Source organism: Theropithecus gelada, chromosome 16, assembly GCF_003255815.1.
Source record: "Theropithecus gelada isolate Dixy chromosome 16, Tgel_1.0, whole genome shotgun sequence".
NCBI classification, from domain to species: domain Eukaryota; kingdom Metazoa; phylum Chordata; class Mammalia; order Primates; family Cercopithecidae; genus Theropithecus; species Theropithecus gelada.
In genome coordinates, this window is record NC_037684.1 from 52,212,098 (window position 1) to 52,239,196 (window position 27,099).

The window sequence follows — 27,099 nt, forward strand, 5'->3', positions numbered from 1 at the left end:
CACTTGCCATCCCTTCTCCTGTAGGGACAGCATCTGTTCATGCTTCTGAACAGCCATCGTGGAGCTGAAACCCACTGGAGGCGGGGGAAGAAAGAATCCCATCAACCACCTGCCCACACAGGAGGAGAAGCCACACATACTGGGCCTCGCTTTTAGGGCTAGTTCCCCACAGACTGTGTGATCGGAAGGATGCTCAAGGAAGCTGGCAGGGCGAGGCTGGGGATGAACATGGGGCACTGGAGGAATCTGGCCGGGGCGGGGGGTGGTCTCCAGGAAGCAGGAGTAGCTGCTAGAGTTGGGGACTCCGACCTAGTCTGAGTGCCTGGAATCTTAACGTTTGTGGGAAAGTGATGACTGGCATTGTCAAGATATGTTTTTTGTTTGTTTTTTAGACAGTCTTGCTCTGTTGCCCAGGCTGGAGTACAGTGGCACAATCTCGGCTCACTGCAACCTCTGCCTCCCGGGTTCAGGTAATTCTAGTGCCTCTGCCTTCTGAGTATCTGGAACTACAGGTGCGTGCCACCATGCTCAGCTAATTTATATATATATACACACACACATATACACACACATACATATATATATGCATATATATATATATATTTTTTTTTTTTAAGCAGAGATGGGGTTTTATCATGTTGGCTAGGCTGGTCTTGAACTCCTGACCTCAAGTGATTCCCCTGCCTCTACCTCCCAAAGTGCTAGGATTACAGGTGTGAGACACTGCACCCAGCCCAAGATATGTTTTAGTAAGCCACCAGTTGGATCATCTGTAAGCAACTCACTAGAAGCTTTTAGCATCCTCCACAAATTCGACAACTGAGAAATGTGGCTGGGGAATCATGATTTGGGTCCGAAGAAGTGAAAGCAACAATCCTCAGGGTGTTGTTTCTTGAGAGAAGAAGGTAAACAGCAGGAATTTGGCTGAGGCGTCCAAATCTCGGGGGGGATGAGTTCTCAGGAGAGATGAACCTGAGACAAAGCCGTTTGTCCTGGGTTGGAAGGATCCTGGAAAGGTCATCTGGTCCCTGACTCAGGGAAGGGAAGCATTCTCCCCACAGGTATGTTCTCAACCACAGTCCACCGCTGCCCCCCTGCCCCCAACCATTTTTGGAGTCCATCTTCTCAGCCCTGAGGGTTAATTTTATGTCAGCTTGATGGGCTAAGGGATGCTCAGATAGCTGGGAAAACATGATTTCTGGGTGGGTGTGGGAGGGTGTCCTGGGAAGAGACCAGCATCTGAACCGGGGGACTGAGTAAGAAGATCCCTCCTCGCCAGGGTGGGCACCACCATTCAATCTGTAGAAAGCCCCGACAGAACAAAAAGGCAGAGGCAGAGGCAGGCAAATCCTCTCTCTGCAAGAGCTGGGACATCCAGGTCGGGTGCAGTGGCTCACGCCTGTAATCCCAGCCCTTTGGGAAGCTGAGATGGGCGGATCACCCGAGGTCAGGAGTTCGAGACCAGCCTGGCCAACATGGTGAAACCCCATCTCTACTAAAAATACAAAAATGACCCGGGCGTGGTGGCGCACACCTGTAGTCCCAGCTACTCGATTAATCCGCGCTGCTAAATGGTCTCTCTGGCATGGCATTCACCATTGGCCTAAGGCCAACTCAGCCTTGAGAGTCTGGGTCCATACTATTGTTGACTGCAATTAGACCCACATTTTAGCAAATGCTAACTTTCAAAAATTACAGGTACAGGCAGACCTCAGATATATTGTGGGTTCAGTTCCTGCAGAATCACAATAAAGCGAATATTGCAATAAAGTGAGTCACATGACTCTTTTGGTTTCCCAGTGCACATCAACATTATGTTTACATTGTACAGTAGCCCAGTAAGTGTGCAATAACATTATGTCTTATCAAACAACGCATACACCTTAATTTACATTGGCCAGGGGCAGTGGCTCACGTCTGGCATCCCAGCACTTTAGGAAGCCAGGGCAGGTGGATGGCTTGACCCCAGGAGTTTGAGAATAGCCAGGCAACACAGTGAGTTCCTACCTCTACAAAAACTAAAAATAGCCAGGCATAGTGGTATGTACCTGCACTCCCAGCTACTCAGGAGGCTGAAGCAGGAGGATGGCTTAAGCCCAGAAGTTCGAGGCTGCAGTGAGCTAAGATCATGCAACTGCACTCCAGCTTGAGTGACAGAGCAAGGTCCTGTCTCAAAAAAAAAAAAAAAAAAAAGAAAAACCTAAACCTTGAAGAAATAAAAATAAAACTACTTTATTGCTTGAAAATGCTAACGATCATCTTGACCTCAGTGAGTCCTAATCTTTTTGCCGGTGGAGGTTCTTGCCTCCTGATGGCTGCTGACTGATCAGGGTGGTGGTTGCTGAAGAGTGGGGTTGGCTGCAGCAATTTCTTTTCTTCTTTTTTTTTGAGATGAGTCTCGCTCTGTTGCCCAGGCTGGAATGCAGTGGTGCGATCTCAGCCCCCTGCAACCTCCATCTCCCGGGTTCAGGCAATTCTTGTGCCTCAGCCTCCCGAGTAGCTGGGATTACAGGAATGCGCCACCATGCCTGGCTAATTTTTGTATTTTTAGCAGAGGCGGGGTTTCACCATGTTGGCCAGGCTGGTCTCCAACTCCTGACCTCAGGTGATCCTCCCGCCTCAGCCTCCCAAAGTGCTGGGATTACAGGCGTGAGACACTGTGTCTGGCTGGCTGTTCCACTTTCTTATTACTTGTGTGCACTGGGAGTAGCATTTTTAAATTTCCTTCACACTCACAACTTGGCTGTTTAGCACAAGAGGCCTGGCTCTCAGCCTATCTTGGCTTTCAACCTTCCTCCCTAAGCTTAATCATTCCTAGCTTTTGATTTAAAGTGAGAGACATCTTGCTCTGTCTCTCAAGCTCGAATGCAATGGTGTGATCTTGGCTCACTGCAGCCTGGAACTCTCAGGCTCAAGTGATCCTCCCGCCTCAGCTTCCCGAGTAGCTAGGACTACAGGCATGTGCCACCACACCCAGCTAAGTTATTTAATTTTTTGAGGAGATGGGGTCTTGTCATGTTGCCCAGGCTGGTCTCGAACTCCTGGCCTCAAGGTGATCCTCCTGCCTCAGCCTCCCAAAGTGCTGGAATTACAGGCATGAGTCCCCATGCCCAGTCCCATTATGGGGTAATTAATTGGTCTAAGTCCAATATTGTTGTGTCTCGGGAAAGAGGGAGGCCTGAGCAGAGGGAGAGAGACCAGAAGGCGCCAGTCAGCCAGTTGGTGGAGTCATCTGAACACAGACAACACAGATCAATGAACTTTGCCATCTCATGTGGGCACAGTTCATGGTGCCCCAGAACAATTACAACAGTAACATCAAAGACCACTGATCACAGATCACCATAACAGGTATAATAATGATGAAAAACCTTGAAATAGCGCAAGAGTTATTAAAATATAGCACAAACACACGAAGTGAACACGTGCTGTGGGAAGAAAATGGCACCGACGGACTTGCTCAACTCAGAGTTGAACTGGTCACGATATTCAATTCATAAAACTGCAGGATCTGCAGAGCACAGTATAGCGAAGCCCAGTAAAACAGGTGCACCCAGGGAATTCACATTCATTCTAGAGCAACTGGAAAACACACACTTGCCAAAGAAAGTCTACTGTCCCCTCATGTGTCCAAACATTCTGGCCAGGTGTGGTGGCTCACGTCTGTAGTTCCAGTACTTTCGGAGGCCAAGGTGGGAGGATTGCTTGAGCTCAGGAGTTTGAGACCAGCCTGAACAACATGGTGAGATCCCATCTCTACTAAAAATACAAAAACTTAGCCGGGCGGTGTGTGTCTGTGGTCCCAGCTACTCAGGAGGCTGAGGTGGGAGGATTGCTTCAGCCCAGGGAGCAGAGGTTGCAGTGAGTGGAGATCGCACCACTGCACTCCAGCCTGGGTGACAAAGCGAGACACTGTCTCAAAAAAAAAAAAAAAAAAAAATAGAAAAGAAAGAAAGAAAGAAAAGAAAAAGCTATACCATGTGATGCCTGCAGAGCATCTGATGCTGTGATTTATTTAACCAAGCCCCTGCTACTGTATATATAGGTGTTTCTAACATTTCCCTAAGATAAGCAAGATGGAGATGAATATCCTCGCAGCTAAATACTTCCATGTGTCCTAAATTATTTCCCTCAGAAAAACTCTGAGATATAGGGCTGCCTGATCAAAAGGAAGACTTAAAGGCCTTGATCATTGCTGCCAAAATGCCTTTCCACGCCTCTAAACTACTCAAGTTAAGGCAAAATATACCTGTCGCCAAGCCCTTCCAAGGACAGCACGCCTCTTGGCCCAAAGGAGCAGAGCGATGTTAACTCCAAAGCTGTGAAATCTAATCCTCTTCCCGGAGACTCGAGCCAGGATCATTCCCCTTGGATTCCCGGCACTGCCACTCTGTAGGTGACCTTGGGCAAGTCATCGGCTGCTCCCCATCCCAACACCTGCCTCACCTCCCGCGCAGAACCATTGTAAATAAGGAAGATGTGGAGTCCTTTGTGCTGAAAAGCCCTCAACAGTATCTTTATGCATTTGCCTGGGTGTTTTACCCCTGCTTTCCAGGACTAGGGCACAGAAGGGAAGACCACCACAGACCGTTCCTTTATTCCCTGCCCTGGAGCCAACTGGGCCAAGTGGACAAGACCTCACAATGGAAAGTCAGGGGCCAGCAACGCTCATCCCAGCTCCACCCTGATCCCATTCCTCTTGGCATACTCAGTTTCTGCCTGGGCCAGGGCAGGCTGGTCCTTGGCTTCTGGGGACAGCTCAGGATTGAGGATGAAATGCGAGGAGCACCCCCAGAAGAGAAAGTGCTGAACCAGGAGCCCAGGAGAGTCATCTGTGTGCATGGCCGTCTAAGCCCTTGCCCCAAAAGAGTAGGCAGGTCAGGCGCAGTGGCTCATGCCTGAAATCTTAGCACTTTGGGAGGCTGAGGCGGGAGGATCACTTGAACCCAGGAGTTCGAGACCAGACTGGGCAACATAGCAAGATCTGGTTTCTAAACACAAAAGTAATTTTACAAATTAGCCAAGCGTGGTAGCACACACCTGCAATCCCAGCTACTCGGGAGGCTGAAGTGGGAGGACTGCTTGAGCCCAGGAGGTTAAAGCTGCAGTGAGCTAGGATCACGCCACTGCACTCCAGCCTGGGTGACAGAGCAAGACCCTCGTTTCTTAAAAACAAAGCTAAATCAAGGAGCCCACGTGTCCCCAGAGCTCTCCTGTCACAGTGTCAGCACATGCCTTCTGAGCATAATAATCGCCCCCCAGACCTGAAGCCCATGAATGACCCCCCCACCCAGTCCTTTCTCCCTAATGTCACATAAGGTGATGTGTCACTGAAGCACCCTGTACCCCATCTGACATGGTACCAGAGGCCTGGCCATGGTGTAGCTGGATCCCCAGCTGCTGTGTGACCATGGGCGAATGGATTATGTCACCTTCGTAGTGTTAGAGAGACCCAGTGGTGACGAATGTCCTCTGTACCTAGGGTCACTGTAAGGCTCAGGTCTCATGGGGTTTCTGTACACGCTCTAGACATGCAGCATCATGCTGCCGACACTCCAAGTACCCGGCCTTGCTGGTACTCCTGGCTTTCTCCCTTGTTCCCACCCCCTACCCCCAACATCATGGGACCCAGGCCGGGCACTGGGACCCAGGCAGTGTGGATTCTCAATTAGCTGAAGCAGACAGGGCACCAGGGCACAGAAAAGGCAGAGTCACACACCCGGAGGTAGAGTGTCCGTCTAGTATGGGGACTCAGTGTGATGCTTTAAGGAACACACCTACCGTCCTTATGGGAGCCGGGCTGTGCCTTTCTTTTTAATGGACACATAATAATTGTAATATTTATGGTATATGTAGTGATGTTTAGATACATACAATGTATAGTGATCAGATCAGGGTAACTAGCACAGCCATCATCTCGAGCATTTCTTTCTTTATGGCAGGAACATTCAATATCCTCCGAGCTATTTGAAACTATACAATATACTATTGTTAATTTCTTTTACTTCTTCTTTTTTTTTTTAGACACAGAGTCTCGCTCTGTAGCCCAGGCTAGAGTACGGTGGCATGATCTCGGCTCACTGCAACCTCCACCTCCTGGGTTCAAGCGATTCTCCTGCCTCAGCCTCCCGAGTAGCTGGGATCACAGGTGCGCACCATCATGCCTGGCTAATTTTTATATTTTTAGTAGGGATGGGGTTTCACCATTTTGGCCAGGCTGGTCTCGAACTCCTGGCCTCAGGTGATCTACCCACCTTGGCCTCCTAAAGTGTTGGGATTAAAGGTGTGAGCCACCGCCTGGCCTATTGTTAATTACATTAATCCAACAGTGACATAGAACACTGTAACTCATTCCTCCTATCTAGCTGTAATTTTGTATCCTTTAACAAATCTCTCCCTCTCTCCTCCCCCAACCCTTCCCAGACTCTAGTATTCTCTGTTCTACTTTTGACTTCGATGAGATCAACTTTTCTTTTTTTTAGCTTTTGCATATGAGTGAGAACATGCCATGTTTAACTTTCTGTTCCTGGCTTATTTCACTTAACATCTTCCAGTTCCATTCATGTTGCTGCAAGACAGGATTTCATTCTGTTTTATGGCTGAGTAGTATTTCATTGTGTAGATGTACCAACATCCACAATGAAATACTATTTCATTCTTTAGCCATTCATCTGCTGTTGGACACCGAGGTTGATTCCGTATCTTGGCTATTGTGAACAGTGCTGCCAGGACCATGGGGTGCAGGTGTCTCTCCGATGCACTGATTCCCTTTCCTTTGGATAAATGCCCAGTCGTGGGACTGCTGGATCATATGGCGGTTCTATTTGCAGTTTTTTGAGGAACCTCCACCATAGTGACTGTACTACTTTACATTCCCACCCACAGCGTATACGAGTTCCCTTTTCTCCCCTTCCTTGCCTGAGCTGGGCCTTTCTGACCATCTGTCCCCGTCCCTTGAACTCTTGATCTGGATTGAGGGAAGAAGGGCGGCAGAGGCGAGCTGGGGAGCAGGGAGGAACCAGGCTGTCACAGGAGAAACAGAACCTCGAGAGCCAGCCATGTGGAATGGAAAGGAGAAGCCGATCCTCCTGCCCCACACTCCTGCCTTTCTTCCTTAAGGGCTCTTGGACAGAGACTGCAGGTTTCTCAGAAGCACTGTCCAGGATCTCAACATTCTACAAGGGGTTGGGACAAACTAACTATCAAGCCCCTCCAGTGCTATTGTGGTGGTGTTGTTGTTGTTGTTGTTTGTTTGTTTGTTTTTGAGACAGACTCTCACTCTGTCGCCCAGGCTGGAGTGCAGTGGCGTGAGCTCAGCTCACTGCAACCTCCACCTGGGTTCAAGTGATTCTCCTGCCTCAGCCTCCCGAGTAGCTGGGATTACAGGTGCCCGCCACCACACCCAGCTAATTTAAAAAATATTTTTAGTAGAGATGGGGTTTCGCCATGTTGGCCAGGCTTGTTTCAAACTCCTGACCTCAAGTGATCCGCCCACCACGGCCTCCAAAAGTGCTGAGATTACAGGTGTGAGCCACCATGCCCTGCCTCCACTTGACTCACTCATCGAAAATTCAATATTGGCTAGGCATGGTGGCTCACACCTATAATCCCAACACTTTGGGAGGCCGAGGCAGACGGATCATTTGACGTCAGGAGTTCAAGACCAGCCAGGCCAACATGGTGAAACCCTATCTCTACTAAAAATACAAAAAAAAAAAAAAATTTAGCTGGGCATGGTGGCACATGCCTGTAATCTCAGCGACTGGGGAGGCTAAGGCAGGAGAATTGCTTGAAGCCGGGAGACAGAGGATGCAGTGAGCCGAGACTACGACACTGCACTCCAGCCTGGGCAACAGAGTGAGACTCTGTCTCAAAGAAAAAAAAATCTCCCATGGCACCACACTGAACGGTCTGATCCTGCTTTTACAGAAGAGGAAACCAAGGCTCAGAGAGGCCCACTGTCAGGATTCAGAACCAGTCCCAGTTGACTCCAAAGTCCAGGCTCTTTTCTCCAATAGTTTTCGTGTCATCTCTTTTCTCTGAAATGTCCATTTCCTCATTCGGTCCTTGGTTAAGCGGCAGCTGTTGGCAGGTGCTCTGACCAGGGCCTCCGCTACCACGATGGGCCTTGGCGAAGCCTGCCACCCTGCCAGTCTGCTTTGCCACATCTGTGCCAGGAAAGCCCAACCAATCTCTCCCGATTACAGATCAGAAAGGGCCAAATAAACTCTCAACCCAAGCCAGATTCTTTCCCCGAAGATACAGCGCGGGACTCTCGGTACCCACAGAAAGCCAAGCTTCAGCCTGAAAGTCCATCTTCCCCGCTCTAGCCCACCCATGTGCTCAAGAGCACAGAAGAGGCAGGTGAAGTCATCGCATCTTCAGCGTCAGCTTGGAGAATGACACCCTACAGGTTCCACTTCTTCCCAGGCCACCTGCTTACTTCTGGAAAGCAGGAGCAGGCAATCGGGGGAGAGAGGAGCCAGCCACACATGGACTGGGAAGCCCGGACCTGCGCCATCAGCCCACGATGACTTAGGTGGGGATCAGAAAAGGTTTCTATGAAGAGCCAGCTGGTAAGTAATTTAGACTTTGAGGCCTATACCAGTCCTTGATCACCGCCATTCAACTCTGCTGCTATAGCACAAAAGCCAAGTGGGTTTGGCCTTACCAGTGGGCATGGCTATGTTCCAATAAAACTTTATTTACAACAGGCCAGGCACCGTAGCACAAGCCTGTCATCCCAGTACTTTGGGAGTCCAGGGCAGGCAGATCACCTGAGGCTGGGAGTTCCAGACCAGCCAGGCCAACATAGTGAAACCCTGTCTCTACTAAAAATACAAAAATTAGCTGGGTGTGGTGGCAAAAAGAAAAAAAAATATTTACAACAACAGGTCATCAGCCCAGCAGTGGGTCTACTTTGCCAATCCCTGGAAAAAGCCAGCAACATTTTGGGAGGCCAACTGCTGGCTACAGGACCTCGCCGTACCAACGAGGTCCCAGCTACTTAGGAGGCTGAGGCAGGAGAATTGCTTAAACCCAGGAGGCGGAGGTTGCAGTGAGCCAAGACTGCACCACTACACTCCAGCCTGGGCGAAAGAGCGAAACTCTGTGTCGGGGCCGGCGGGGGAGGGAGGCAGGGAATTCTAGGCAATGGATACAATCAGGGGCGATTTTTCTTTCTTTTTGCTTAAGTGTCTTTTCTATGATTAACATGTATAGTTGTGTAATTATTTTAAAGTTAGAAGGCATTTGGGACGTGAATGGAGAGACAGAGAAGTTTTCTTTAGGATGGAGAGAGGCGGAAGGGACGAATTCCTCTGAGAGGGTACAAGGGCTGACCTGGGAGAGCGGGCAGCTGCTACTAGCCCTGGGGCCTGCCTGACTTCCCCTTGAGTCCTGAGAGGCACAGATTATACCCCAATGTTTTATCGCTTCTTGAGAAGATTATTGGCATTCATCTGCCTTCAAAACTTTGGCTATGCTGTTTTTTTTTTGTTTTTTGTTTTTTGTTTTTTTGAGAGGGAGTCTCGCTGTGTCTCTCAGGCTGGAGTACAGTGGCCCAATCTCGGCTCACTGCAACCTCCGCCTCCCAGGTTCAAGTGATTTTCTTGCCTCAGTCTCCTGAAGAGCTGGGATTACAGGCACCCGCCACCACACCCAGCTAATTTTTGTATTTTTAGTAGAGATGGGGTTTCATGATGTTGGCCAGGCTGCTCTCGAACTCCTGACCTCAGGTGATCCACCCACCTCGGCCTACCAAAGTGCTGGGATTACAGGGATGAGTTACCACACCCAGCCAAGCTGTTTTGTTTTTTTTTTTCTTTATAGACAGAGTCTTGCTCTGTCCCCCAGGCTGGTACAATCATAGCTCACTGCAGCCTCAAACTCCTGGACTCAAGTGATCCTCTCACTTCAGCCTCCCGAGTAGCTAGGACTATAGGCACGTGCCACCACCCCCGACTAATTTGTAAAATTTTAATTTATTTTATATAGAGATGAGGTCTTGCTGTGTTGCCTAGGTTGATCTGGAACTCCTGGGCTCAAGTGATCCTCCTGCCTCAGCCTCCTAAAGTGCTGGGATTACAGGCGTGAACCACCGTACCTGGACAGTCTGGGCCTTTTTTTTTTTTTTTTTTTTTTGAGACGGAGTCTTGCTCTGTCACCCAGGCTGAAGTGCAGCGGCGTGATCTCGGCTCACTGCAACCTCTGCCTCCCGGGTTCAAGCGATTCTCCTGCCTCAGCCTCCTGAGTAGCTGGGATTGCAGGTGTGCGCCACCACACCTGGCTAATTTTTGGATTTTTAATAGAGACAGGGTTTCACCATATTGGCCAGGCTAGTCTCAAACTCCTGACCTCATGATCCGCCCACCTCGGCCTCCCAAAGTGCTGGGATTACAGGCGTGAGCCACTGCGCCCAGCCCAGTCCGGGCTTTTGAAAGTACTATGCTCTGAACATTTTTCTAGGTCATAAACACAAATCTGTAATATCATGTGAAATGTCTGCTCACTCTGTCGAAGCAGGGAGAAAGCTTAATTGATTTAGCTTATCTCCAGCAGACAGGCAACCCTCATGAACAAGGCCAGCCTCAGGAGCTTCTCTCCCTCCTCAGTGGCTCCATCCATCACCCGTAGAGCTCCAGCCCAGCTCCACAGCCTAGACCATCCTTCCCTAAGCCAACGTCAGCCTGAATCAGCACCATTCTGTTGAGGCACCTCCTTTTAAAAGCTCTCTCTTTTTTTTTTTTTTTTTTTTTGAGACAGAGTCTCACTCTGTCACCCAGGCAGGAGTGCAGTGGTGCGATATCAGCTCACTGCAACCTCTGCTTCCCAGGTTCAAGCGATTCTTATGCCTCAGCCTCCTGAGTAGCTGGGATTACAGGCAGGCACCACCATGCCCAGCTATTTTTTTTTTACTTTTAGTAGAGATGGAGTTTCACCATGTTGGAAAGGCTGGTCTTGAACTCCCAACCTCAGGCGATCCACACGCCTCGGCCTTCCCAAGTGCTGGGATTCCAGGCGTGATTCCACCGTGCCCGGCCTAAAAGCCATCTCTTCTTCTACTCTATTTCCTAGCCAGCTGACCCTGAGCAGGTTCCTCAGTGGGCCTGTGCCTCGGTTGGATCGTCTGTACAATGGGGATGAGGATAGGGAAGGAAATGGGCTAACACTAGTGAAGAGCAAGAACATACCTCCAAGCCCTCGGCACCTCTGCCAGCTGTTATTGTAGCCACAGTCATTATCACCGTGTCATGATTCACCTCCCTGGCTGCTCCCAGGCCTCCCTCAGGGCCGGGTGGGGAGGCACAAGAACACAAAGACAGGGAGAGCCAGGGTTTGATGCAGAAAGAGCCGGTGTCCCCCACTAGCTCCAAGAGCTTCCTGGGAGGCAGGAAATTCGCCTCTGCTTTTTGGCGGTGTGGAAGCGGAGGCAGAGAGAGGCCACCTGTCCCACATCGCTCTGCTGGACTCAGTCTGGGGCCAGCATTTGACCCCTGCTCACCCTGTTTGCTATGAATGTCAGTTCCCGTGGCTACTGCTGGCTCCCTTCCCCCTCAATGCTCCGTTTCCTGTTCCCTCCAAGGCCCCGTTACACAGTTTCTACTGTGCTGAAGTTCTAGCTCAGTTCCCTCTCGCTTGGACTTTCTGGTCACCAGATTCCAGCAGAACTCAACAGAGACCTGCACTCGCCTGAGCTCCCGACCAGGTTAGAGGGCAGCTGGCTCCCAGGCACTGGGTCAAGTACCAGAGGCATCTCCCTCTGTGTCCGCCCGTGACCCATGGCCCTGCTCAGGGTCTGCCTTCCATCTCTTGGGTCTTCCCCAGTGCAGGTGCGAACTCTGCTCCCCTGGTGACTGTGAGCCTCTCAACACCACCTTCCTCCTCGGTGTCATCCCCCTCCTGTCCACCCCTCTCCCCCAGCACAGGGGCCATAAAGCCTTCCCCGGGGTCCCACTCCTGGGTCCCACTGCCCGTTCTCCAGGCTTTGCTGCTCCGCCTGGGCTCAAGCCCGGCCACACTTTGTTCTAATCACTCTGTCCCTCTGTGGTACACTCTCTACCATGGCCACCCTGGGCTCCCCCAACCCCCCCAGGACCTTTCCTTGGGGCTTATCTTAGCTCTGATAAGATCCACCCCTCAGGGCCCACAATCTCACCACTGTCTTCACCAGGATAAGAGTCTCTAGCACCAGGTGCAGCCTGCAGGATGATCTTCGCATTCCTGCGCTCACTTCCCTGAAGACAGGCACCATGGCTTTGGTGTTCCAGACCAGCCTGGCCAACAGGGTGAAACCCCATCTCTACTAAAAACACAAAAATTAGCTGGGTGTGGCACGGCATGGCATACGTGAGCACCTGTAATCCCAGCTACTGGGGAGGCTGAGGCAGGAGAATTGCTTGAACCCAGGAGGCGGAGGTTGCAGTGAGCCAAGATCACACCATTGCACTCCAGCCTGGGAGACAGAGCGACACTCCATCTCAAAAAAACTAAATTCCTTGAAACACTTGCCATAGTATTTTTGTGTGTGGTGGGCACCCAAATTCTACTGTAAAATAAAATATAAAAACCCTTAAGCGAATAAATTCCATAAGAAGCAGGTATTTAAGACATAGACACCAGGCCCTTCCTAACTGTTGAGGTCTGGAGTTCCTTCAGGCCATGTGTGGTCCAGCTCTGATCAGAATTTCAGACGAAAAAGCAGCTGCCGTCTACCAAGGATGCCTTCCCCATGGAAGACAACCACAGAACCTCCCAGGTCTTTGGAGCCATCCCTGAGACCAGCTAGGAGGCCAAAGGACACTGTTGGCATCCTTTCCCCAGAGCTAGTTACAGATCTGCCTCAGACACCCCCCATGGTGGTAATGTCTGAGCAGACCCTGGCTACCCAGGGCGGCCAAGTGCAGAATGAGGGTGCGAGAGCAGAGAAAGGCAAGATCGTTACCATTGCTCAGCTCTGAGACCAGGCAGATACTCATAGCAAACAGAAGACTTGAAACCTATAAGAAGACCCTTTTAAATGGCAGTGACTTAACCTTTGGAGGGCCACATGCCCCTTTGAGAAGTTGGCGGCTGCCACTGTCCACAAAAAAACATGTACGCGTGCGCGCGCACACATACACACAACTTCACTTACAGTTTCCGGGCTTGTGACCACCCCCAAGCCCACCAGGCCTATCTCCGGCTGGGTGTTCATACGCTCTGAGTTAAGACCCCTCTTTTATAAAGACTGTTCCTCAACTTGCTTCTTAGAGCAAACACACTCTCAACCGGACTTGCGGGGGCTCCAGAAGCTTTCCCTGGGCTCCAGTGTGACCTGGCTGATGGGGGAGTAGCTCAGCCCTCAGTTGTAAGGTGGGGGTCATCGGGGCTGGGTCTCTGTGCCCTTCCCTCTGCTTCTGGACAGCCACGCCCCAACAAATGCACAAGGGCACCAGGGCGTCAGGGCACAGGCACTGGGGACTCCAGCCCACTCAGGTTGCAGGGGTCCAGGCAGGTGGGCCCTGGGAGGTCCTGAGGACACCAGCTTCATCCTGCCTGCCACTCTGAGACATCCATGCTCCTGACCATCTCCCCATTGGGAAGTCTGGGTCTGCCCCCCTTCCCTCCTCCCAGCAATCTCAGGGCAGCTCATCTGCTTGCTTACCCCGCCCCCCGACACTGAGGTGGTCAGAGTCTCCACACTTTCTGTTCAGACCCATGGGCAACAAAACAAAACCTTGGCCAAAGCACTCACAATATCAGATACTCATTAAAAAATTATACATAGGCCGGGCACCGTGGCTCACGCCTGTAATCCCAGCACTTTGGGAGGCCAAGGTGGGCAGATCACTTGAGCTCAGGAGTTTGAGACCAGCCTGGGCAACATGGCGAAACCCCATCTCTACAAAAAATTCAAAAAATTAGCTGGGCATGGTGGCTGCTTGGGAGACTGAGGTGGCGGGATCGCTTGGGCCTAGGAAGTTGAGGCTGCAGTGATCTGTGATTGTACCACTGGACTCTGGCCTGGGTGACAGAGCCAGACTCCGTCTCAAGAAAAAGTAAAAGACCATCCTAGCCATGCAACCACTTGCCCTCAGTCCCTGGTTTGTGAGCCTGTGCATGCACCGGGGGATAGAGGGAGCATCCAGGGCACGCTCCCCTCCTGCCCCAGCCACTGCCACGTCTGCCTGTCTTGGCTTCCTTCTTATCTCCTCCTCCCTACTGTTGCATCCGTCCTCGCAGCTGCCTGAGAAGCCTTAGGCAGACCTCTTGGTTGTTTCGGAACACACGAAATTCAACCGTACATGCGACCCCCACTTCATCAAGTCAGTGGTTCTGCGTCAGGACCGAGGCGGCTGCCTGCGCCTCTCGGTCTCCCAGGAGTCATCTATGCCTTGTTCTCCATGTGCTCAGATGTCACCACAGGGTCTGAACCTCTCAGTCCACACCAGTGGCATCTACCTAGCAACCTGGCTGGGACAGCAGGGAGGAGGGAGGCAGGTACCCAAGCCCACCTGCAGCTCACAAACCACAGGCTGGGACTGTGGAAGTGGCTCCGCACCAACAGAAGGGTGCAAATGGCGGAGGCCCGAGACACTCCCAGGCTGGCACTGTCCTCAGATTGCATATAGGGAGAAATGTGTGTTGTTAGGAGAGCTCCTTCGAGCACCTGCCGTACCTCCAGGCCGCGCACAGCTCTCCCTGCTCTTCCAGTCTCCCTGCCTTGGGAGCTGCCAGCAAATTCAGGGGCCAGTGACTCCCCTGGCAGATCCTGTCCCTCCAAGGACACTGTTCAAAACCAAGCCAAAGAGCCCCAGTTCTCCCCGCAGCTCCCTCCTCAACCTACCATGGGGCCTTCTATCCTCACCTCTTGCGAATGCATTTCACATTGTTACATGATTACTTCTGAATTTTGGTTATTTCGAAAGTTTATCTGTTGTTAATTATTTACCCAAACCACATTGAGTGGACTGACTTTATACCACAGCCTGGCAGTTGAGGAGGGGAGGCCTGCTCACCACGCCCTGCAGCGGGAACCCCCTTCCACACTGCCTGGTGCCGAGATGTACAGTTCCACCCCCTGCGTCCCCCACGACAGGGATAATGTCTTGCTTCTCCCTTACATCCCCTGGGGCAGAGGCAGCCACTCCATAATTGCTTGTTGAAACACAGACAAGCCCGATTCGAAAATCAAGATGAACGAAACTAACAATACAGATCAATCACATACTTTGCACAACAAGTCGCCAACAGTTTCTTTAAAAATCGCCACCCCTGCCCCCTTACATGGAAGGCCTGACCCAGCTCACGTGAATCTGATGCTGTGTTGCTTTTCCTGAGCATATGTCCTGAAGACAGAGCCATTTTTGACTGCGTGCTGTGTGTTTTCTGGGGTGGCCCCTACTCTCTGTCTGGTCCCTGTCTCTGTGTCCCACAGAAACCATGTCTCCCTTGGCTGTTCACCCCAGGAAACAGCAGGTGTTCCCCTCTTGGCTGTGGACCCCTCTCTAGCTGGAGCTGGAGATCTTGGGGGGGGTTGCAGAGGGCCGTTTCTGGAGATGGGAACATGTGGGGCAGATGTCATCACAGAGGTCTTCTAGGATAATGTGGCTTTAGGTACCGCCATTCAAGCCAGAGAAGAGGTTTCATTCTCTGCATCCAGAGAGCTCCTGGCTTTACCCTTGAGTCCAGAAACCAGCCCAAGCAGCCTGAGTCTGCCAAGTAGCTCAGCTGGCTAAGTGGCTCCAGGCATGGTACTGCCTGAATGGTGAGCCCAAAGCTAATTTCCAGCCAGATCCCTGTAGCTGTGCAGGCTGGCAGTAGATGTGAAGGATTTCACTGGGTGAGAGGGAGCCGGGCCAGCAGCGCGTTTGAATAGTGCTGTAACTGAGACACAAAATGCTTCCCGTTTGTGCTGGTCTTGCTGGAAAGGACGAGGACCTGGGGCCTTCCAGGAAGAAACCAGGTCATCTCTTACCATCCCTTATCCTAAACATCACCATCTCATAATGAATTATCTTTGCCGACCACAGTTCCAGTCCTACCAGCTGCAAGAGCTGCTAGGGAGATACCTCCCAGAAATCCTCAGCCGGGCAGACAGAAATCTGACTGTTTCTTAAGCCAGTTGCCTCTTGTAGACACCAAGCCATTTAACAAGCCTGCGTGCAGCCCAGAGTGACAGCTCGCCACATAACAAGCCTGCCTTTATTAACCCCCACTGTACCCCCTTTCTGAGACCCCTGAGTCACAGCCCTGGTTAAATCACCTGTGGGCCTTTTAAACTGCAAAAGCCGAAGTCTGAGCCAGATGCTCTGTATCTGCAAAGGGATCCAGACCTGAGTAATCTTTAAGAATCTTCCAGGCAATTCTGCTCTAAGCCAGAACGGGGAACCATCGCTGAGAAAGTCACAAACCTGCATCGCTTCAAGGAGAATCGAACACTGGAGAATAGACAGACCACTGTCGTCCCTGTGGGATTTGTTCCGGGGCCCTACCCTGGGATGTCCTGGGTTGTTTATCCCAAGTTGGTTGAGCACGGAAAGGGTGACTGGGAATAAGAGACGGCAGCCTGGATGTACTGGGTCGAACTGTGTCCCCCTCAAATGCACATCTACTCAGATCCTATGAATATGACCTTATTTGGAAATAGGGTATTTGTTGATATATCAAGATGAAGTCATACTGGATTAGGGTGGGCCCTAAATCCAATGGCTGCTGTCCTTATAAGAAGACGGAAATTTGGCCGGGCGCGGCGGCTCACGCCTGTAATCCCAGCACTTTGGGAGGCTGAGGCAGGTGGATCACCTGAGGCCAGGAGTTCGAGACCAGCCTGGCCAACATGGCGAATCCCTGTCTCTACTAAAAATACAAAAAATTAGCCGGGTGTGGTGGCAGATGCCTGTAATCCCAGCTACTCGGGAGGCTGAGGCAGGAGAATTGCCTGAACTCAGGAGGCGGAGGCTGCCATGAGCCGAGATCTTGCTACTGCACTCCAGCCTGGCTGTCTCAAAAAAAAAAAAAAAAAAGAAAGAAAGAAAAAAGGAACAGGGAAATTTGGACACAGAGACACCCAAGAGAGAAGCCCATGTGAAGACAGAGGCCGAAATGGAAGTGATGTGTCTACAAACCAAGGAACATCAAGGAGAGAGGCCTGAAAGAGATTCTCCCTCTCAGCCTCAGAAGGAACCAGCTCTGCGGACGCCTTTTCAGACGTCTGGCCCCCTGAGCTACAGAGAATCCATTCCTGTTCTTTTAAGACTCCCGGTTTGTGGTCATCTGTCACAGCGGCCACAGGAGGCGAATGCCCTGAGCTCTGCAGTGCACCTCTGGCATCTGACTGGGCCTCTGAGCTGGGATGGGGTGAAAAGTTTTAGCTAAAGGATGATGTTGATGCAAAGATTTAGACACAAATGCCAGGCAACCCAGGAAAAGGAGAGTGCTGTGCCAAGCATGAAGGAGGCAGGAGGCACGAACTGCAGCCCTCCGCCCTCTGCCATCCTGGATCCACACCCCACGCAGAAACAGCTCCCAGCTTAGTGGCCGCCTTAACTTATGCCAAGCAAGGACAGAGTGGCTGCCTGGACATTCTCCCACACAGCTGAGGAGTGTGGGGGTGGGGGTGGGGGGAGCGGGGAGGAGGGTCCCAAGGCCCGACTCCTACGAATCCACCTCCCAAGTCCTTCTTGCCGCAGCCTCCTTCTGGGCCTTGGCTACACATCCTGCCCCACCACGTGCTGGTCAGCCAAGGAGCCTGGACAGGCCTGCATTCCCCATGGACCCCCAGAGAAAGGCCCATTATGGCTCCCTCATCAAACGAGCCTCTCCTTCACCCCCAAATCTTGCTGAGCACCAAGGCTAAACTGGAGAAAAGACCTCATTTCCCCAAAACTGGGTTTTGTGGAAACTGTGACACAGGCACACGCCACGCCTTCCACCCATGTGGCCTGAGCCACCTGAGACCTGCGATCCCAATAGATTGGCGCAACTGAAAACTTCCCCAGCTGGGCAGGCAGCTCCCAGGGCTAACTGGGGTGGGGCAAGAAGCCCTGGGTGGGTATGGGAAGGGCGTGGCTGACACCAGTCTGGGCAGGTGAGGGGCCCCCGCCTTGCTCCATCTGCCCTGGACAGGCCACTCGACTGAGACTCAGACATAAGGAGGAAGGAGGGCAGGGGGCTCTGAGACCACTTGCTGTGTAGCCAGACTTGCCCCAGGAAAACCATGCTGACCAGCACCAGTGCTGCAGAGGCTTGAGGTGGAGGACCAGGGTGGAAACTTCGGGCCAGCGGGTTCCTCCCATTTCTGCTGGTCCTCCATGGATCGGAACAAATAACTGGGCCCCTCCTCCCTCCCTCCATGGCGCCTGTCTTTTGGGGGCTAGGAGTCCTGAGGTCATGGGTATTTGCTGGGGAATCTCAGCCACACAGTCCCACGTGCCGGGTCCAGTCACCAAAGTCTCCAGCTTTTGTGGACGTCCCGAAAAAGCGGAACATTCGGGGGTCCGGTCCCTGCCCAGCCAGTTTGCAGGGCCTCCTGGGCAGGGCACGAAAAAGGAGCCAGGCCAGGGGACGCCACCGGCTTTTCTCACCTGCCCCTCTGGGCCTGTGGAACCTGCCTCGGGTAGGGCGGGCTTCCATCTCATCCTGGCTTGATCGGGGAGCCCCCAGATGGGGCTGGTGGGAGAAGCCCCGGCAGAGAAGCCCTTCCCCACCCAGCCCCAAGCCCAAAGAAGCCCAACTACCACCTTATCTGCGAAAGTTTCTTCCTGGGGTCCCCAGTCCTCCAGCCCCCCGCCCCCACGCCGTGTCCCCCACGCTCCCTGCCCCCAGCGCTGGCATCCCAGGGTGCGCCGCCTGCCAAAAGCCAAACTGGCTCCCTTTCCTGGGGCTGGAGCTGCGGCGGAATTTCGGTGGAATTTTGAGGTTGAGACGCATCTCGGCAAAGAGAGGGAAAGAAAGGGAGAGGAGGGAGGGGTGAAAGAAAGTCGGCTCTGGGCGTCCACTTGCAAGATTCGAGAAGACGCCGAGGGACCAGGAGGCGGGCGCTGTGGTCCCTCGGCCAGCGGCGGGCGGGCGGGGCGTCCGCGAACCCACGGGGGTCGTGGGGGAGGTGGGGCCCCGCGCGGGGGCGGGGGTCGCCGCTCCTTACCTACATCTGCATTGCAAAACGCCTGTTGCGGGTGCACCGGGGAGCAGCTGCAGGCGTCGGCCGGGCGAAGCAGCGTCGCCAGCAGCAGGAGGCCGAGCGCCAGCCGCAGGGTGCGGGCCGCGGCGCCCATGGCGGGCTGGGGGGCTGGGCGGGCGGGGGCCGCCGCCGGGGGTCCGGGCGCTGCTCGCGGCGGCGGGCTGGGGGCGCGGGCGGGGGCTGAGCCGGGGCCGAGGCGGGCCCCTCCCGCGCGGCTCGCCCTCCTCACCTGCCCCTCTCGGCCGCGCAAACTTTCTCTCCTCTTTGTCTCGGGGGCGCGAGGGGAGGGGCGCGGGGCGCAGTTCGCCGGGCGGGGCGGCGGGGTGGGGGGCGGCGGGCGAGCGGCGCTGCGGCTCCCGGCGGCCGCGCTGCCTTCTACGGATGTGTTTGCTGCGGGCTCGGGCCGTGCCGCCGTTTTATTGCGCTCGGAGGATTTTCTGCTCCTCCTCCCGGTGGCTGGCGGCCAATGCAGGCTCCGGGCGCTCCCAGCAGCCCCCTCCTCCCCCTCCGCCCGCGCCTCCCCCCAGCCCGCGCTTTTGTTGTGCCCGGCCTGGCACGTCGGGGGCTTCCCGCACCACCTGGCGCCCGCGGCCCACACCCGTGCGGGGGTCCCCGGACGCCCCCAGCCCCCCGACCCCTGTCCCCGCTGGGTGGCCTTCTGCGCCCGGGGGCCCTGACTCAGCGCGTGGGACTCGCGCCCCGTCCCTCCAGGGCACCGGGCCACCCACCCGCCACCCTTTCCCCTCCAGCTGGACTCTGGAGTGCTACGCTGCTCCGTCCCCCGCCACCCCGGGGTCCCTTCGAGCTCAGCCTCGAGGCGAGCCAAGGGGTGTCCTTTGGAGCAGGGGCCGTTCCCTATCGCCGCCTCCCCGTTCCTGTGGGCGGGTGGCCAATTGAGAAACAGACAGGATCCCTTTTTCAAATGGAGGCCTTAGAATTTCAAGTGCGCCTGGCCAGTTTAGTTGGGGGGTGGGGGTGTGGTTACTGTGAACAAAACAGGATTTTATATAAACTGACCATATTTTTGACCAGCCAACAAGAGACGGGGGTGGGCCCAGGCGCCCAGGAGCCAGTAGGATCGCAGCAGAGGCATTGGCTGGGCTCCGCTCACAGTTTCCTCTCTTAGCCCACAAATGTGGGAGCCGAAGGACTTTTCCCAAAACAGTTTTGTGTTCCAGGAAAGACCCAGGCATATGAAGGGATGAACATGTGTAGGGTGGTGAGGCGGGCCTCCTGGCTGTGAACCTGCCTGCGCCCGGCTGCGGGCACCCACCCTGCACATCCGGTGTGTGCCCCGAGGGGCTCCGTGGACACTGCTGCACTGAGATCAGCATTCCAGGGTGTTTACAGTCCAGCTAGGGAGATGGAAGCCTAGGAAAATGACACAAGAAGAATCAGGGCGGGCACGGTGGCTTGCGCCTGTAATCCCTGCACTTTGGGAGGCCCAGACGGGAGGATCACTTGAGGCCAGGAGTTTGAGACCAGCCTGGCCAACATTTAGTAGAGACAGTGAAACCCCGTCTCTACTAAAAATACAAAAATTAGCCTGGTGTGGTGGTGCACGCCTGTAGTCCCAGCTACTCAGGAGGTTGAGGCAGGAGAATCGCTTGAACCCAAGAGGCGGAGGTTGCAGTGAGCGGAGATGGCGCCACTGCACTCCAGCCTGGGCGACAGAGCAAGACTCCGTTTTAAAAAAAAGAGAAGAATTGTCCGCTAAACTGTGCAGTGCTGACTTGAGGTATGAAACTTTGGAAAATAGTGAAAGAATGGAAAAACAGCTTCTTTCTGTTTGTGTATGCTTTGTAACAGCTCTGAGAAAAGTTAAATAAGCAGAGCCGTTATTTTTAGCACCCTGACAAATCCAAAGTCACTTTTTCAGTTTTTGTTAGCGTGAAATAGAGTTGTGTCGTTCACAAAATGATGTTTGAAGCTAACGTTTAAAAGTACAGTTAATTCAGAAAATTGTTATGTGCTGGCTGCCTGCAACCATTTCATTGTTTTCTTTCCTTCTTTTTGGTTACAAGGAGAACAAAATGCGGTTGAGCTTGTGTTTCAATTTGTCAGTTAATGATAGAAACAGGTAGCTTAGGGCCTCTCGGTCTTTTAGACAAGCTCTACACATAAATGATCAGGTACATGTTAGGGTGATAAATACTTAGAGCAGCCGTGGTGCCGACAACCAAGGGGGCGGGGCCAATATGGATGTACCTGGGAGGAAAGGCGGGCCTGGGCTCCAGGGTCAGGGGGCATGAGACTGGAACTTCCAACCCAAGGCCTCGCACCTGCGTCCTGGACTGCCCTCCCCGAAGACATCCGCACCAGCACACAAACAGGCTGGAATTGCTCCCAGGAAAAGTTAAGCAGAAATCTTGCCAGGTGCAGTGGCTCACGCCTGTAATCCCAACACTTTGGGAAACTAAGGTGGGAGGATCTGAGGAATATAGTGAGACCTTTCTCTACAGAAAGAAAAAACAAATTAGCTGGGCGTGATGGCGCACACTTGTAGTCCCAGCTACAGGGAAGCTGCGGTGGGAGGATCGCTTGAGCCTAGGGAAGTCGAGTCTGCAGTGAGCAGAGATCGCACCACTGCACTCCAGCCTTGGTGACAGAGTGAGACCCTGTCTGAAAACGAAACAAAAATCTCTCCCCCTCAATTCCCCCACCAGAGAGTACCCTACTTTTCTGCTGCCTCTACCATTATCTCCTCCAAACAGGTCTCTAAACCAGAAGTTTCCAGCTTTCTTTTCCTCCCTTTTCTCTTGGTTCTCTCTCTCTCTCTCTCCCTCCTTCCTCCGTCCATCAACAAATACTCATTTGAGCATCTGCTGTAGCCTGGACACCGTCCTAAGAGTGAGATTCAGTGTCTAGAGAACAGAGGAACATCCCTGGAACAGCAGGTGGAAGCACGCAAGTCTCCAAGGTTGGAAGGTGCTGGACCTGGTGGAGCCCGTGGTGTGGCAGAGGAGTGAGAGGAAGGAGGGCTGAGGCAGGAGGCCAGGAGCAGGGGCTGGGAGGGGACACAGCGGAAGGCAGCCACGTTACCAGGAGGATGTGCATTTTGTTCTGAGTGAGGTAGGATCCTTTGGAGGGTTCTGAGCAGAGGGGCAGGATCGGACGCATCCTCTGGAAGGATGGGACTGTGGTGAGTGGCCCGGGTGAGGGCAGGGAGCCCAGTGAAAGGGCAGGTGCTGCAGATGCAGAGACTCCAGAGCCACAAAATGGTGAGCACAGAACCCCTTTCTGGTTCAGTGCCGTGAATGGCTGACCTGCGGCTGTAGAGTCAGATGCAGAGAGGACTGAGGTCTGAGGGGCCAAATGACTCTCCCAAGGGCACAGCAGGGAAGTGAGAGGGCAGTCCCAGAAGCCAGGCCTCCCTCACAGCCCACAACTCCCAGCTTGCTGACCCAGCCATCTCCCTGCTGCTTGGGGCCCTCAGGGTCTTGGCTCCTGAGCCAGCTTCTGTCCCATTGACCACGCTCCACCTTCTTTTCCAGTTAGGGTCCTCCCACCTCAAAACCAAGGAAACTGAGGCCTCACACTAGGAACCTAATGAAGACAGGGAGTAGACTGGAATCTGGCTCATGGCAGCACAAACCCACTTTTTCTTTCTTTTTTCTCTTTTTTTTTTTTTGAGAGACAGGGTCTTGCTCTGTCACCCAACCTGGAGTGCAGTGGCTCAATCTCAGCTCACTGCAACCTCTGCCTCCCGGGCTCAAGTGATCCTCCCACCTCAGCCTCCTTCGTAGCTGGGACCACAGGTATGCCCCACCACACCTGGCAATTTTTATTTTTTATTTTTTATTTTTTTAGACAAAGTCTCGCTCTGTCGCCCAGGCTGGAGTGCAGTGGAACGATCTCGGCTCACTGCAAGCTCTGCCTCCCGGGTTCATGCCATTCTCCTGCCTCAGCCTCCCGAGTAGCTGGGACTACAGGTGCCTGCCACCACACTCGGCTATTTTTTTTTTTTTTTTTTTTTGTATTTTTTAGTAGAGACGGGGTTTCACTGTGTTTGCCAGGATGGTCTCGATCTCCTGACCTTGTGATCCGCCCGTCTTGGCCTCCCAAAGTGCTGGGATTACAGGCGTGAGCCACCGCACCCGGCCACACCTGGCTATTTTTTGAATTTTTTGTAGAGATGCAGCTTCTGCAAACCGCTCCTTCTCCTTGTCCTTCTCTGTGCTCTGTGGCCAGGAGGGCTCAACCTTGCAAAACAAACTTGAACACGGGGAAGGGCCGCCACCCACAGGGGAAGGGACATATGCCCCACGCCCAGGGCAAGAGAGGAAGGAGGAAAGCCGACCCTGGGTTGGGAGCTCCCTTCACTGTTTCACTGCCTTTTTTTTTTTTTTTTTTTTTTAAGACAGATTTTTACTCTGTCTCCCACTGGAGTGCAGTGGCGCCATCTCGGCTCACTACAACCTCTGCCTCCCAAGCTCAAGAAATTCTCGTGCCTCAGCCTCCCGAGCAGCGGGAATTACAGGCGCCCATCATCACACCCGGCTAATTTTTGTATTTTAAATAAAGAGAAGGTTTCACCATGTTGCCCAGGCTGGTCTGGAACTCCTGCGCTCAGGTGATCTGCCCACCTCAGCCTCCCATGGTGCTGGGATTACAGGCGTGAGCCACCATGCCCAGCCCATTGCTTCACTCCTAACCAGCCCCCTTCACTTCTCATCTTGATATTGGTGGGTGGACTACCAGGGGACCATAAAGGACACCCAGCCCAGCCACAGCCTGGGGGACCCTGGCTTGGACCAGTTTAAGAGCAGAGGCTCTCAGCCTCTCAGGACAGACAGGAGCATGAGGGAGCCCTGTGAAGTGTGGGGGTGATTTCAGGGCCCTCAGACCACACTCCGGGGCCACCGCTTCCCACGAGGAACATCGCCTTGCTCCCCTACCCACTTAGAGACCTTCCCGGCAGAGAGCACAGCAGAGCTGTCAGGCGTGTGTGCACCCGTGCCCAAACACACCCGGCAAACACGTCCCAGGCTGGACATGGTGAATACTGTCTGGGGCCGGAGGAAGTGCCAAGGCCTCCTCCCTGTTGCTCCCGTCTCAGGCCACCAGGCAGGATGCCCTCCCTGCGGTACCGGGCTGGCAGGAGGACGCTGCTCTTCTCGGCGGCCTCGCCCTCCCAGGCTGGATGAGAGCCATCTTCCCCTGAGCAGGTCGCGTTCTCTCTCTGGAGACAGCTTGAGTGGACCCGAAGCGCCCCCACTCTTTCTGGGAGGTTCCCAGAGAACCAGATGTTCTTATCCAGAGACAGCATGGACTTTGGCCCCACACAGCCGGGAAACTGACCCCCTGCTGACCGCTGAAACTGCCCTCAGGGGAGTGTCCCGGGCAGTCTCAGGGGGCAGGGAGCTGGCAGCTGTAGGGAAAGATGGGGACCATGTCTGAGTCTGGCTGTCTGGGAGGTGACACATCAGTCAGGTGACACATGGCTCTCAGAGAGGAGCAGGCAGCTCATCTGTGCCTCCCCATCCAGCCGGACCTCAGACTCTTGGTCACAATGGGCACCCAGCCCAGGTTTCCGTCCCCAACGTCCACTGGTGGGGCTGTTCGCCACAGGACATCCTGAACATGACAAGAAGGTGAGACAAGAGTGATGGCTGGGCATGGTGGCTCACGCTTGTAATCCTAACACTTCGGGAGGCCGAGGTGGGCAGATCATTTGAGGTCAGGAGTTTGAGACCAGGCTGGCCAACATGGTGACACCCCATCTTTACTAAAAATACAAAAATTAGCCGGAATTCACTTGAACCAGGGAGGCAGAGGTTGCAGTGAGCCAAGATCATGCCACTGCACCCCAGCCTGGGCAACAGAGCAAGACTCCATCTCAAAAAAAAATAATAATAATAGAGTGACTGGGACCCACCATGCTTGAGAAAAGATCCACAGGCAGCATGAGCTGCTCATCTGTTCTGTGGCGAACGTGCTGAAGGGCATTTCAACATGGCTTTTATTTGTATTATTCTTCATTAGGGGCCGGGCTTCTCAGCCTTGGCACAGTTGACATTTGGGCCAGATCCCTCTTTGTGGGGGGCTATCCTGGGCACTGTTGGGTGTTCAGCACCATCCCTGGCCTAGACCCACTAGATGCCAGCACCTCTCCAATTGTGACCATCAAAAATGTCTCAAGATATTGCAGAATGGCCCTGGTTGGAAACTACTAACCGATAAAAGTCTTCGGTCCTGAGCAAAGCAAGGTGCAGAGACATAGGAACAAAAAGGTTCTATTTCATAGAGAACAAGAATGCAGATAGGAGAGTGAAGGTCCCCACAGCCTGGAGACCAAGGCACGCACCACGCTGCTGACACCGATTGTCAGGGGAGTGAGGCCAGGCACAGAATTGATTTTTTTTTTCTTTTTTGAGACGGAGTCTCGTTCTGTCACCCATGCTGGAGTACAGTGGCACTATCTCAGCTCACTGCAACCTCTACCTCCTGGGTTCAAGCAATTCTCCTGCCTCGCCTTCCAAGTAGCTGGGATTAGAGGCACCTGTCACCACGCCCGGCTAATTTTTGTGGTTTTAGTGGAGATGAGGTTTTACTATGCTGGTTGGGCTGGTCTCGAACTCCTACCTCAAGTGATCTGCCCACCTCAGCCTCCCTAAGTGCTGGGATTACAGGCATGAGCCACCGTACCTGGCCAAAAAAGATTTATTTTAAGTGTCCATGGTATGGACAAAGTGTCTTGTGCCTGTAATCTCAGAACTTTGGGAGGCTGAGGCAGGAGGATCACCTGATGCCAGGAGTTTGAGACCAGCCTGAGAAACACAGTGAGACCCATCTTGACAAAGAATTAAAGAAATTAGGTGGCCAAGACCAGGTGCAGTGGCTCATGCCTGTAATCTCAGCACTTTGGGAAGCCAAGGCAGGTGAAAATCACTTGAGGCCAGGAGTTCCAGAGCAGCCTGGCCAACATGGTGAAACACTGTCTCTACTAAAAATACAAAAAGTTAGCTGGGCGTGGTGGCATGCCTGTAGTCCCAGCTACCCGAGAGGCTGAGGCGCGAGAATCACTTGCACCCAGGAGGCAGAGTTTGCAGTGAGCTGAGATCGTGCCTCTGCACTCCAGCCTGGGTGATAGAGCAAGACTCTGCCAAAAAAGAAAAGGAAAAGAAAAAGAAAAAAGAGAAAGAGAAGGAAGGAAGGAGAGAGAGGGAGAGAAAGAAAAAAAAGAAATAAAGAAAAAGAAAGAAGGAAAGAAAGAAGGAAGGAAAAAAAGAAAGAAAGAAAAAAAGGAGAAAGAAGAAAGAAAGAAGAAAGAGCAAGAGAAAGAAAGGAAGGAAGGAAGGAAGAAAGAAAGAAAGAGAAAGAAAAGAAAGAAAGAAAGAAAGAAAGAAAGAAAGAAAGAAAGAAAGAAAGAAAGAAAGAAAGAAAGAGAAAGANAGAAAGAAAGAAAGAAAGAAAGAAAGAAAGAAAGAAAGAAAGAAAGAGAAAGAAAGAAAGAAAAGCTGGGCATGGGGGCACGTGCCTGTAGTCTCAGCTTTTCGGGAGGCTGAGGATCACTTGAACTCAGGAGGCGGAGTTTGCAGTGAGCTGAGATCACGCCTCTGCACTCCAGCCTGGGTGATAGAGCGAGACTCTGCCAAAAAAGAAAAGGAAAAGAAAAAAGACAAAGAAAGAAAGAAGGAAGGAAAGAGAGAGAGAAAGAAAAAAGAAAGAAGAAGAAAGAAAAAAAGGAAAGAAGGAAGGAGGGAGAGAGGGAAGGAAGGAAGGAAGGAAGGAAGGAAGGAAGGAAGGAATTAATTAGCTGGGCATGGGGGCCCGTGTCTGCGGTGTCAGCTTTTCGGGAGGCTGAGGTAGGAGGATCACTTGAACCCAGGAGTTCAAGGCTTTAGTGAGCTCTGATTGAACCACTGCACTCCAGCCTGGGCAACAGGGCAAAGACTGACTCTGAAAAAAGAAAAAACAGTTTCCATAATAAACAG

At 52.9% G+C, this 27,099-nt stretch overlaps 1 protein-coding gene across 1 annotated transcript in view; it reads right to left on the reverse strand.

Annotated features, from left to right (window-relative positions):
• TIMP2 (TIMP metallopeptidase inhibitor 2) overlaps positions 1–19,669 on the reverse strand; it is a 72,048-nt gene extending 52,379 nt beyond the window's left edge. Inside the window, exon 1 of the mRNA XM_025361065.1 lies at positions 19,127–19,669. Within this exon, the coding sequence (XP_025216850.1) occupies positions 19,127–19,256 (130 nt within the window). The 5' untranslated portion in view covers positions 19,257–19,669. The remainder of the gene's footprint in view (positions 1–19,126) is intronic.
• Between the last annotated feature and the right edge of the window lie 7,430 nt (positions 19,670–27,099).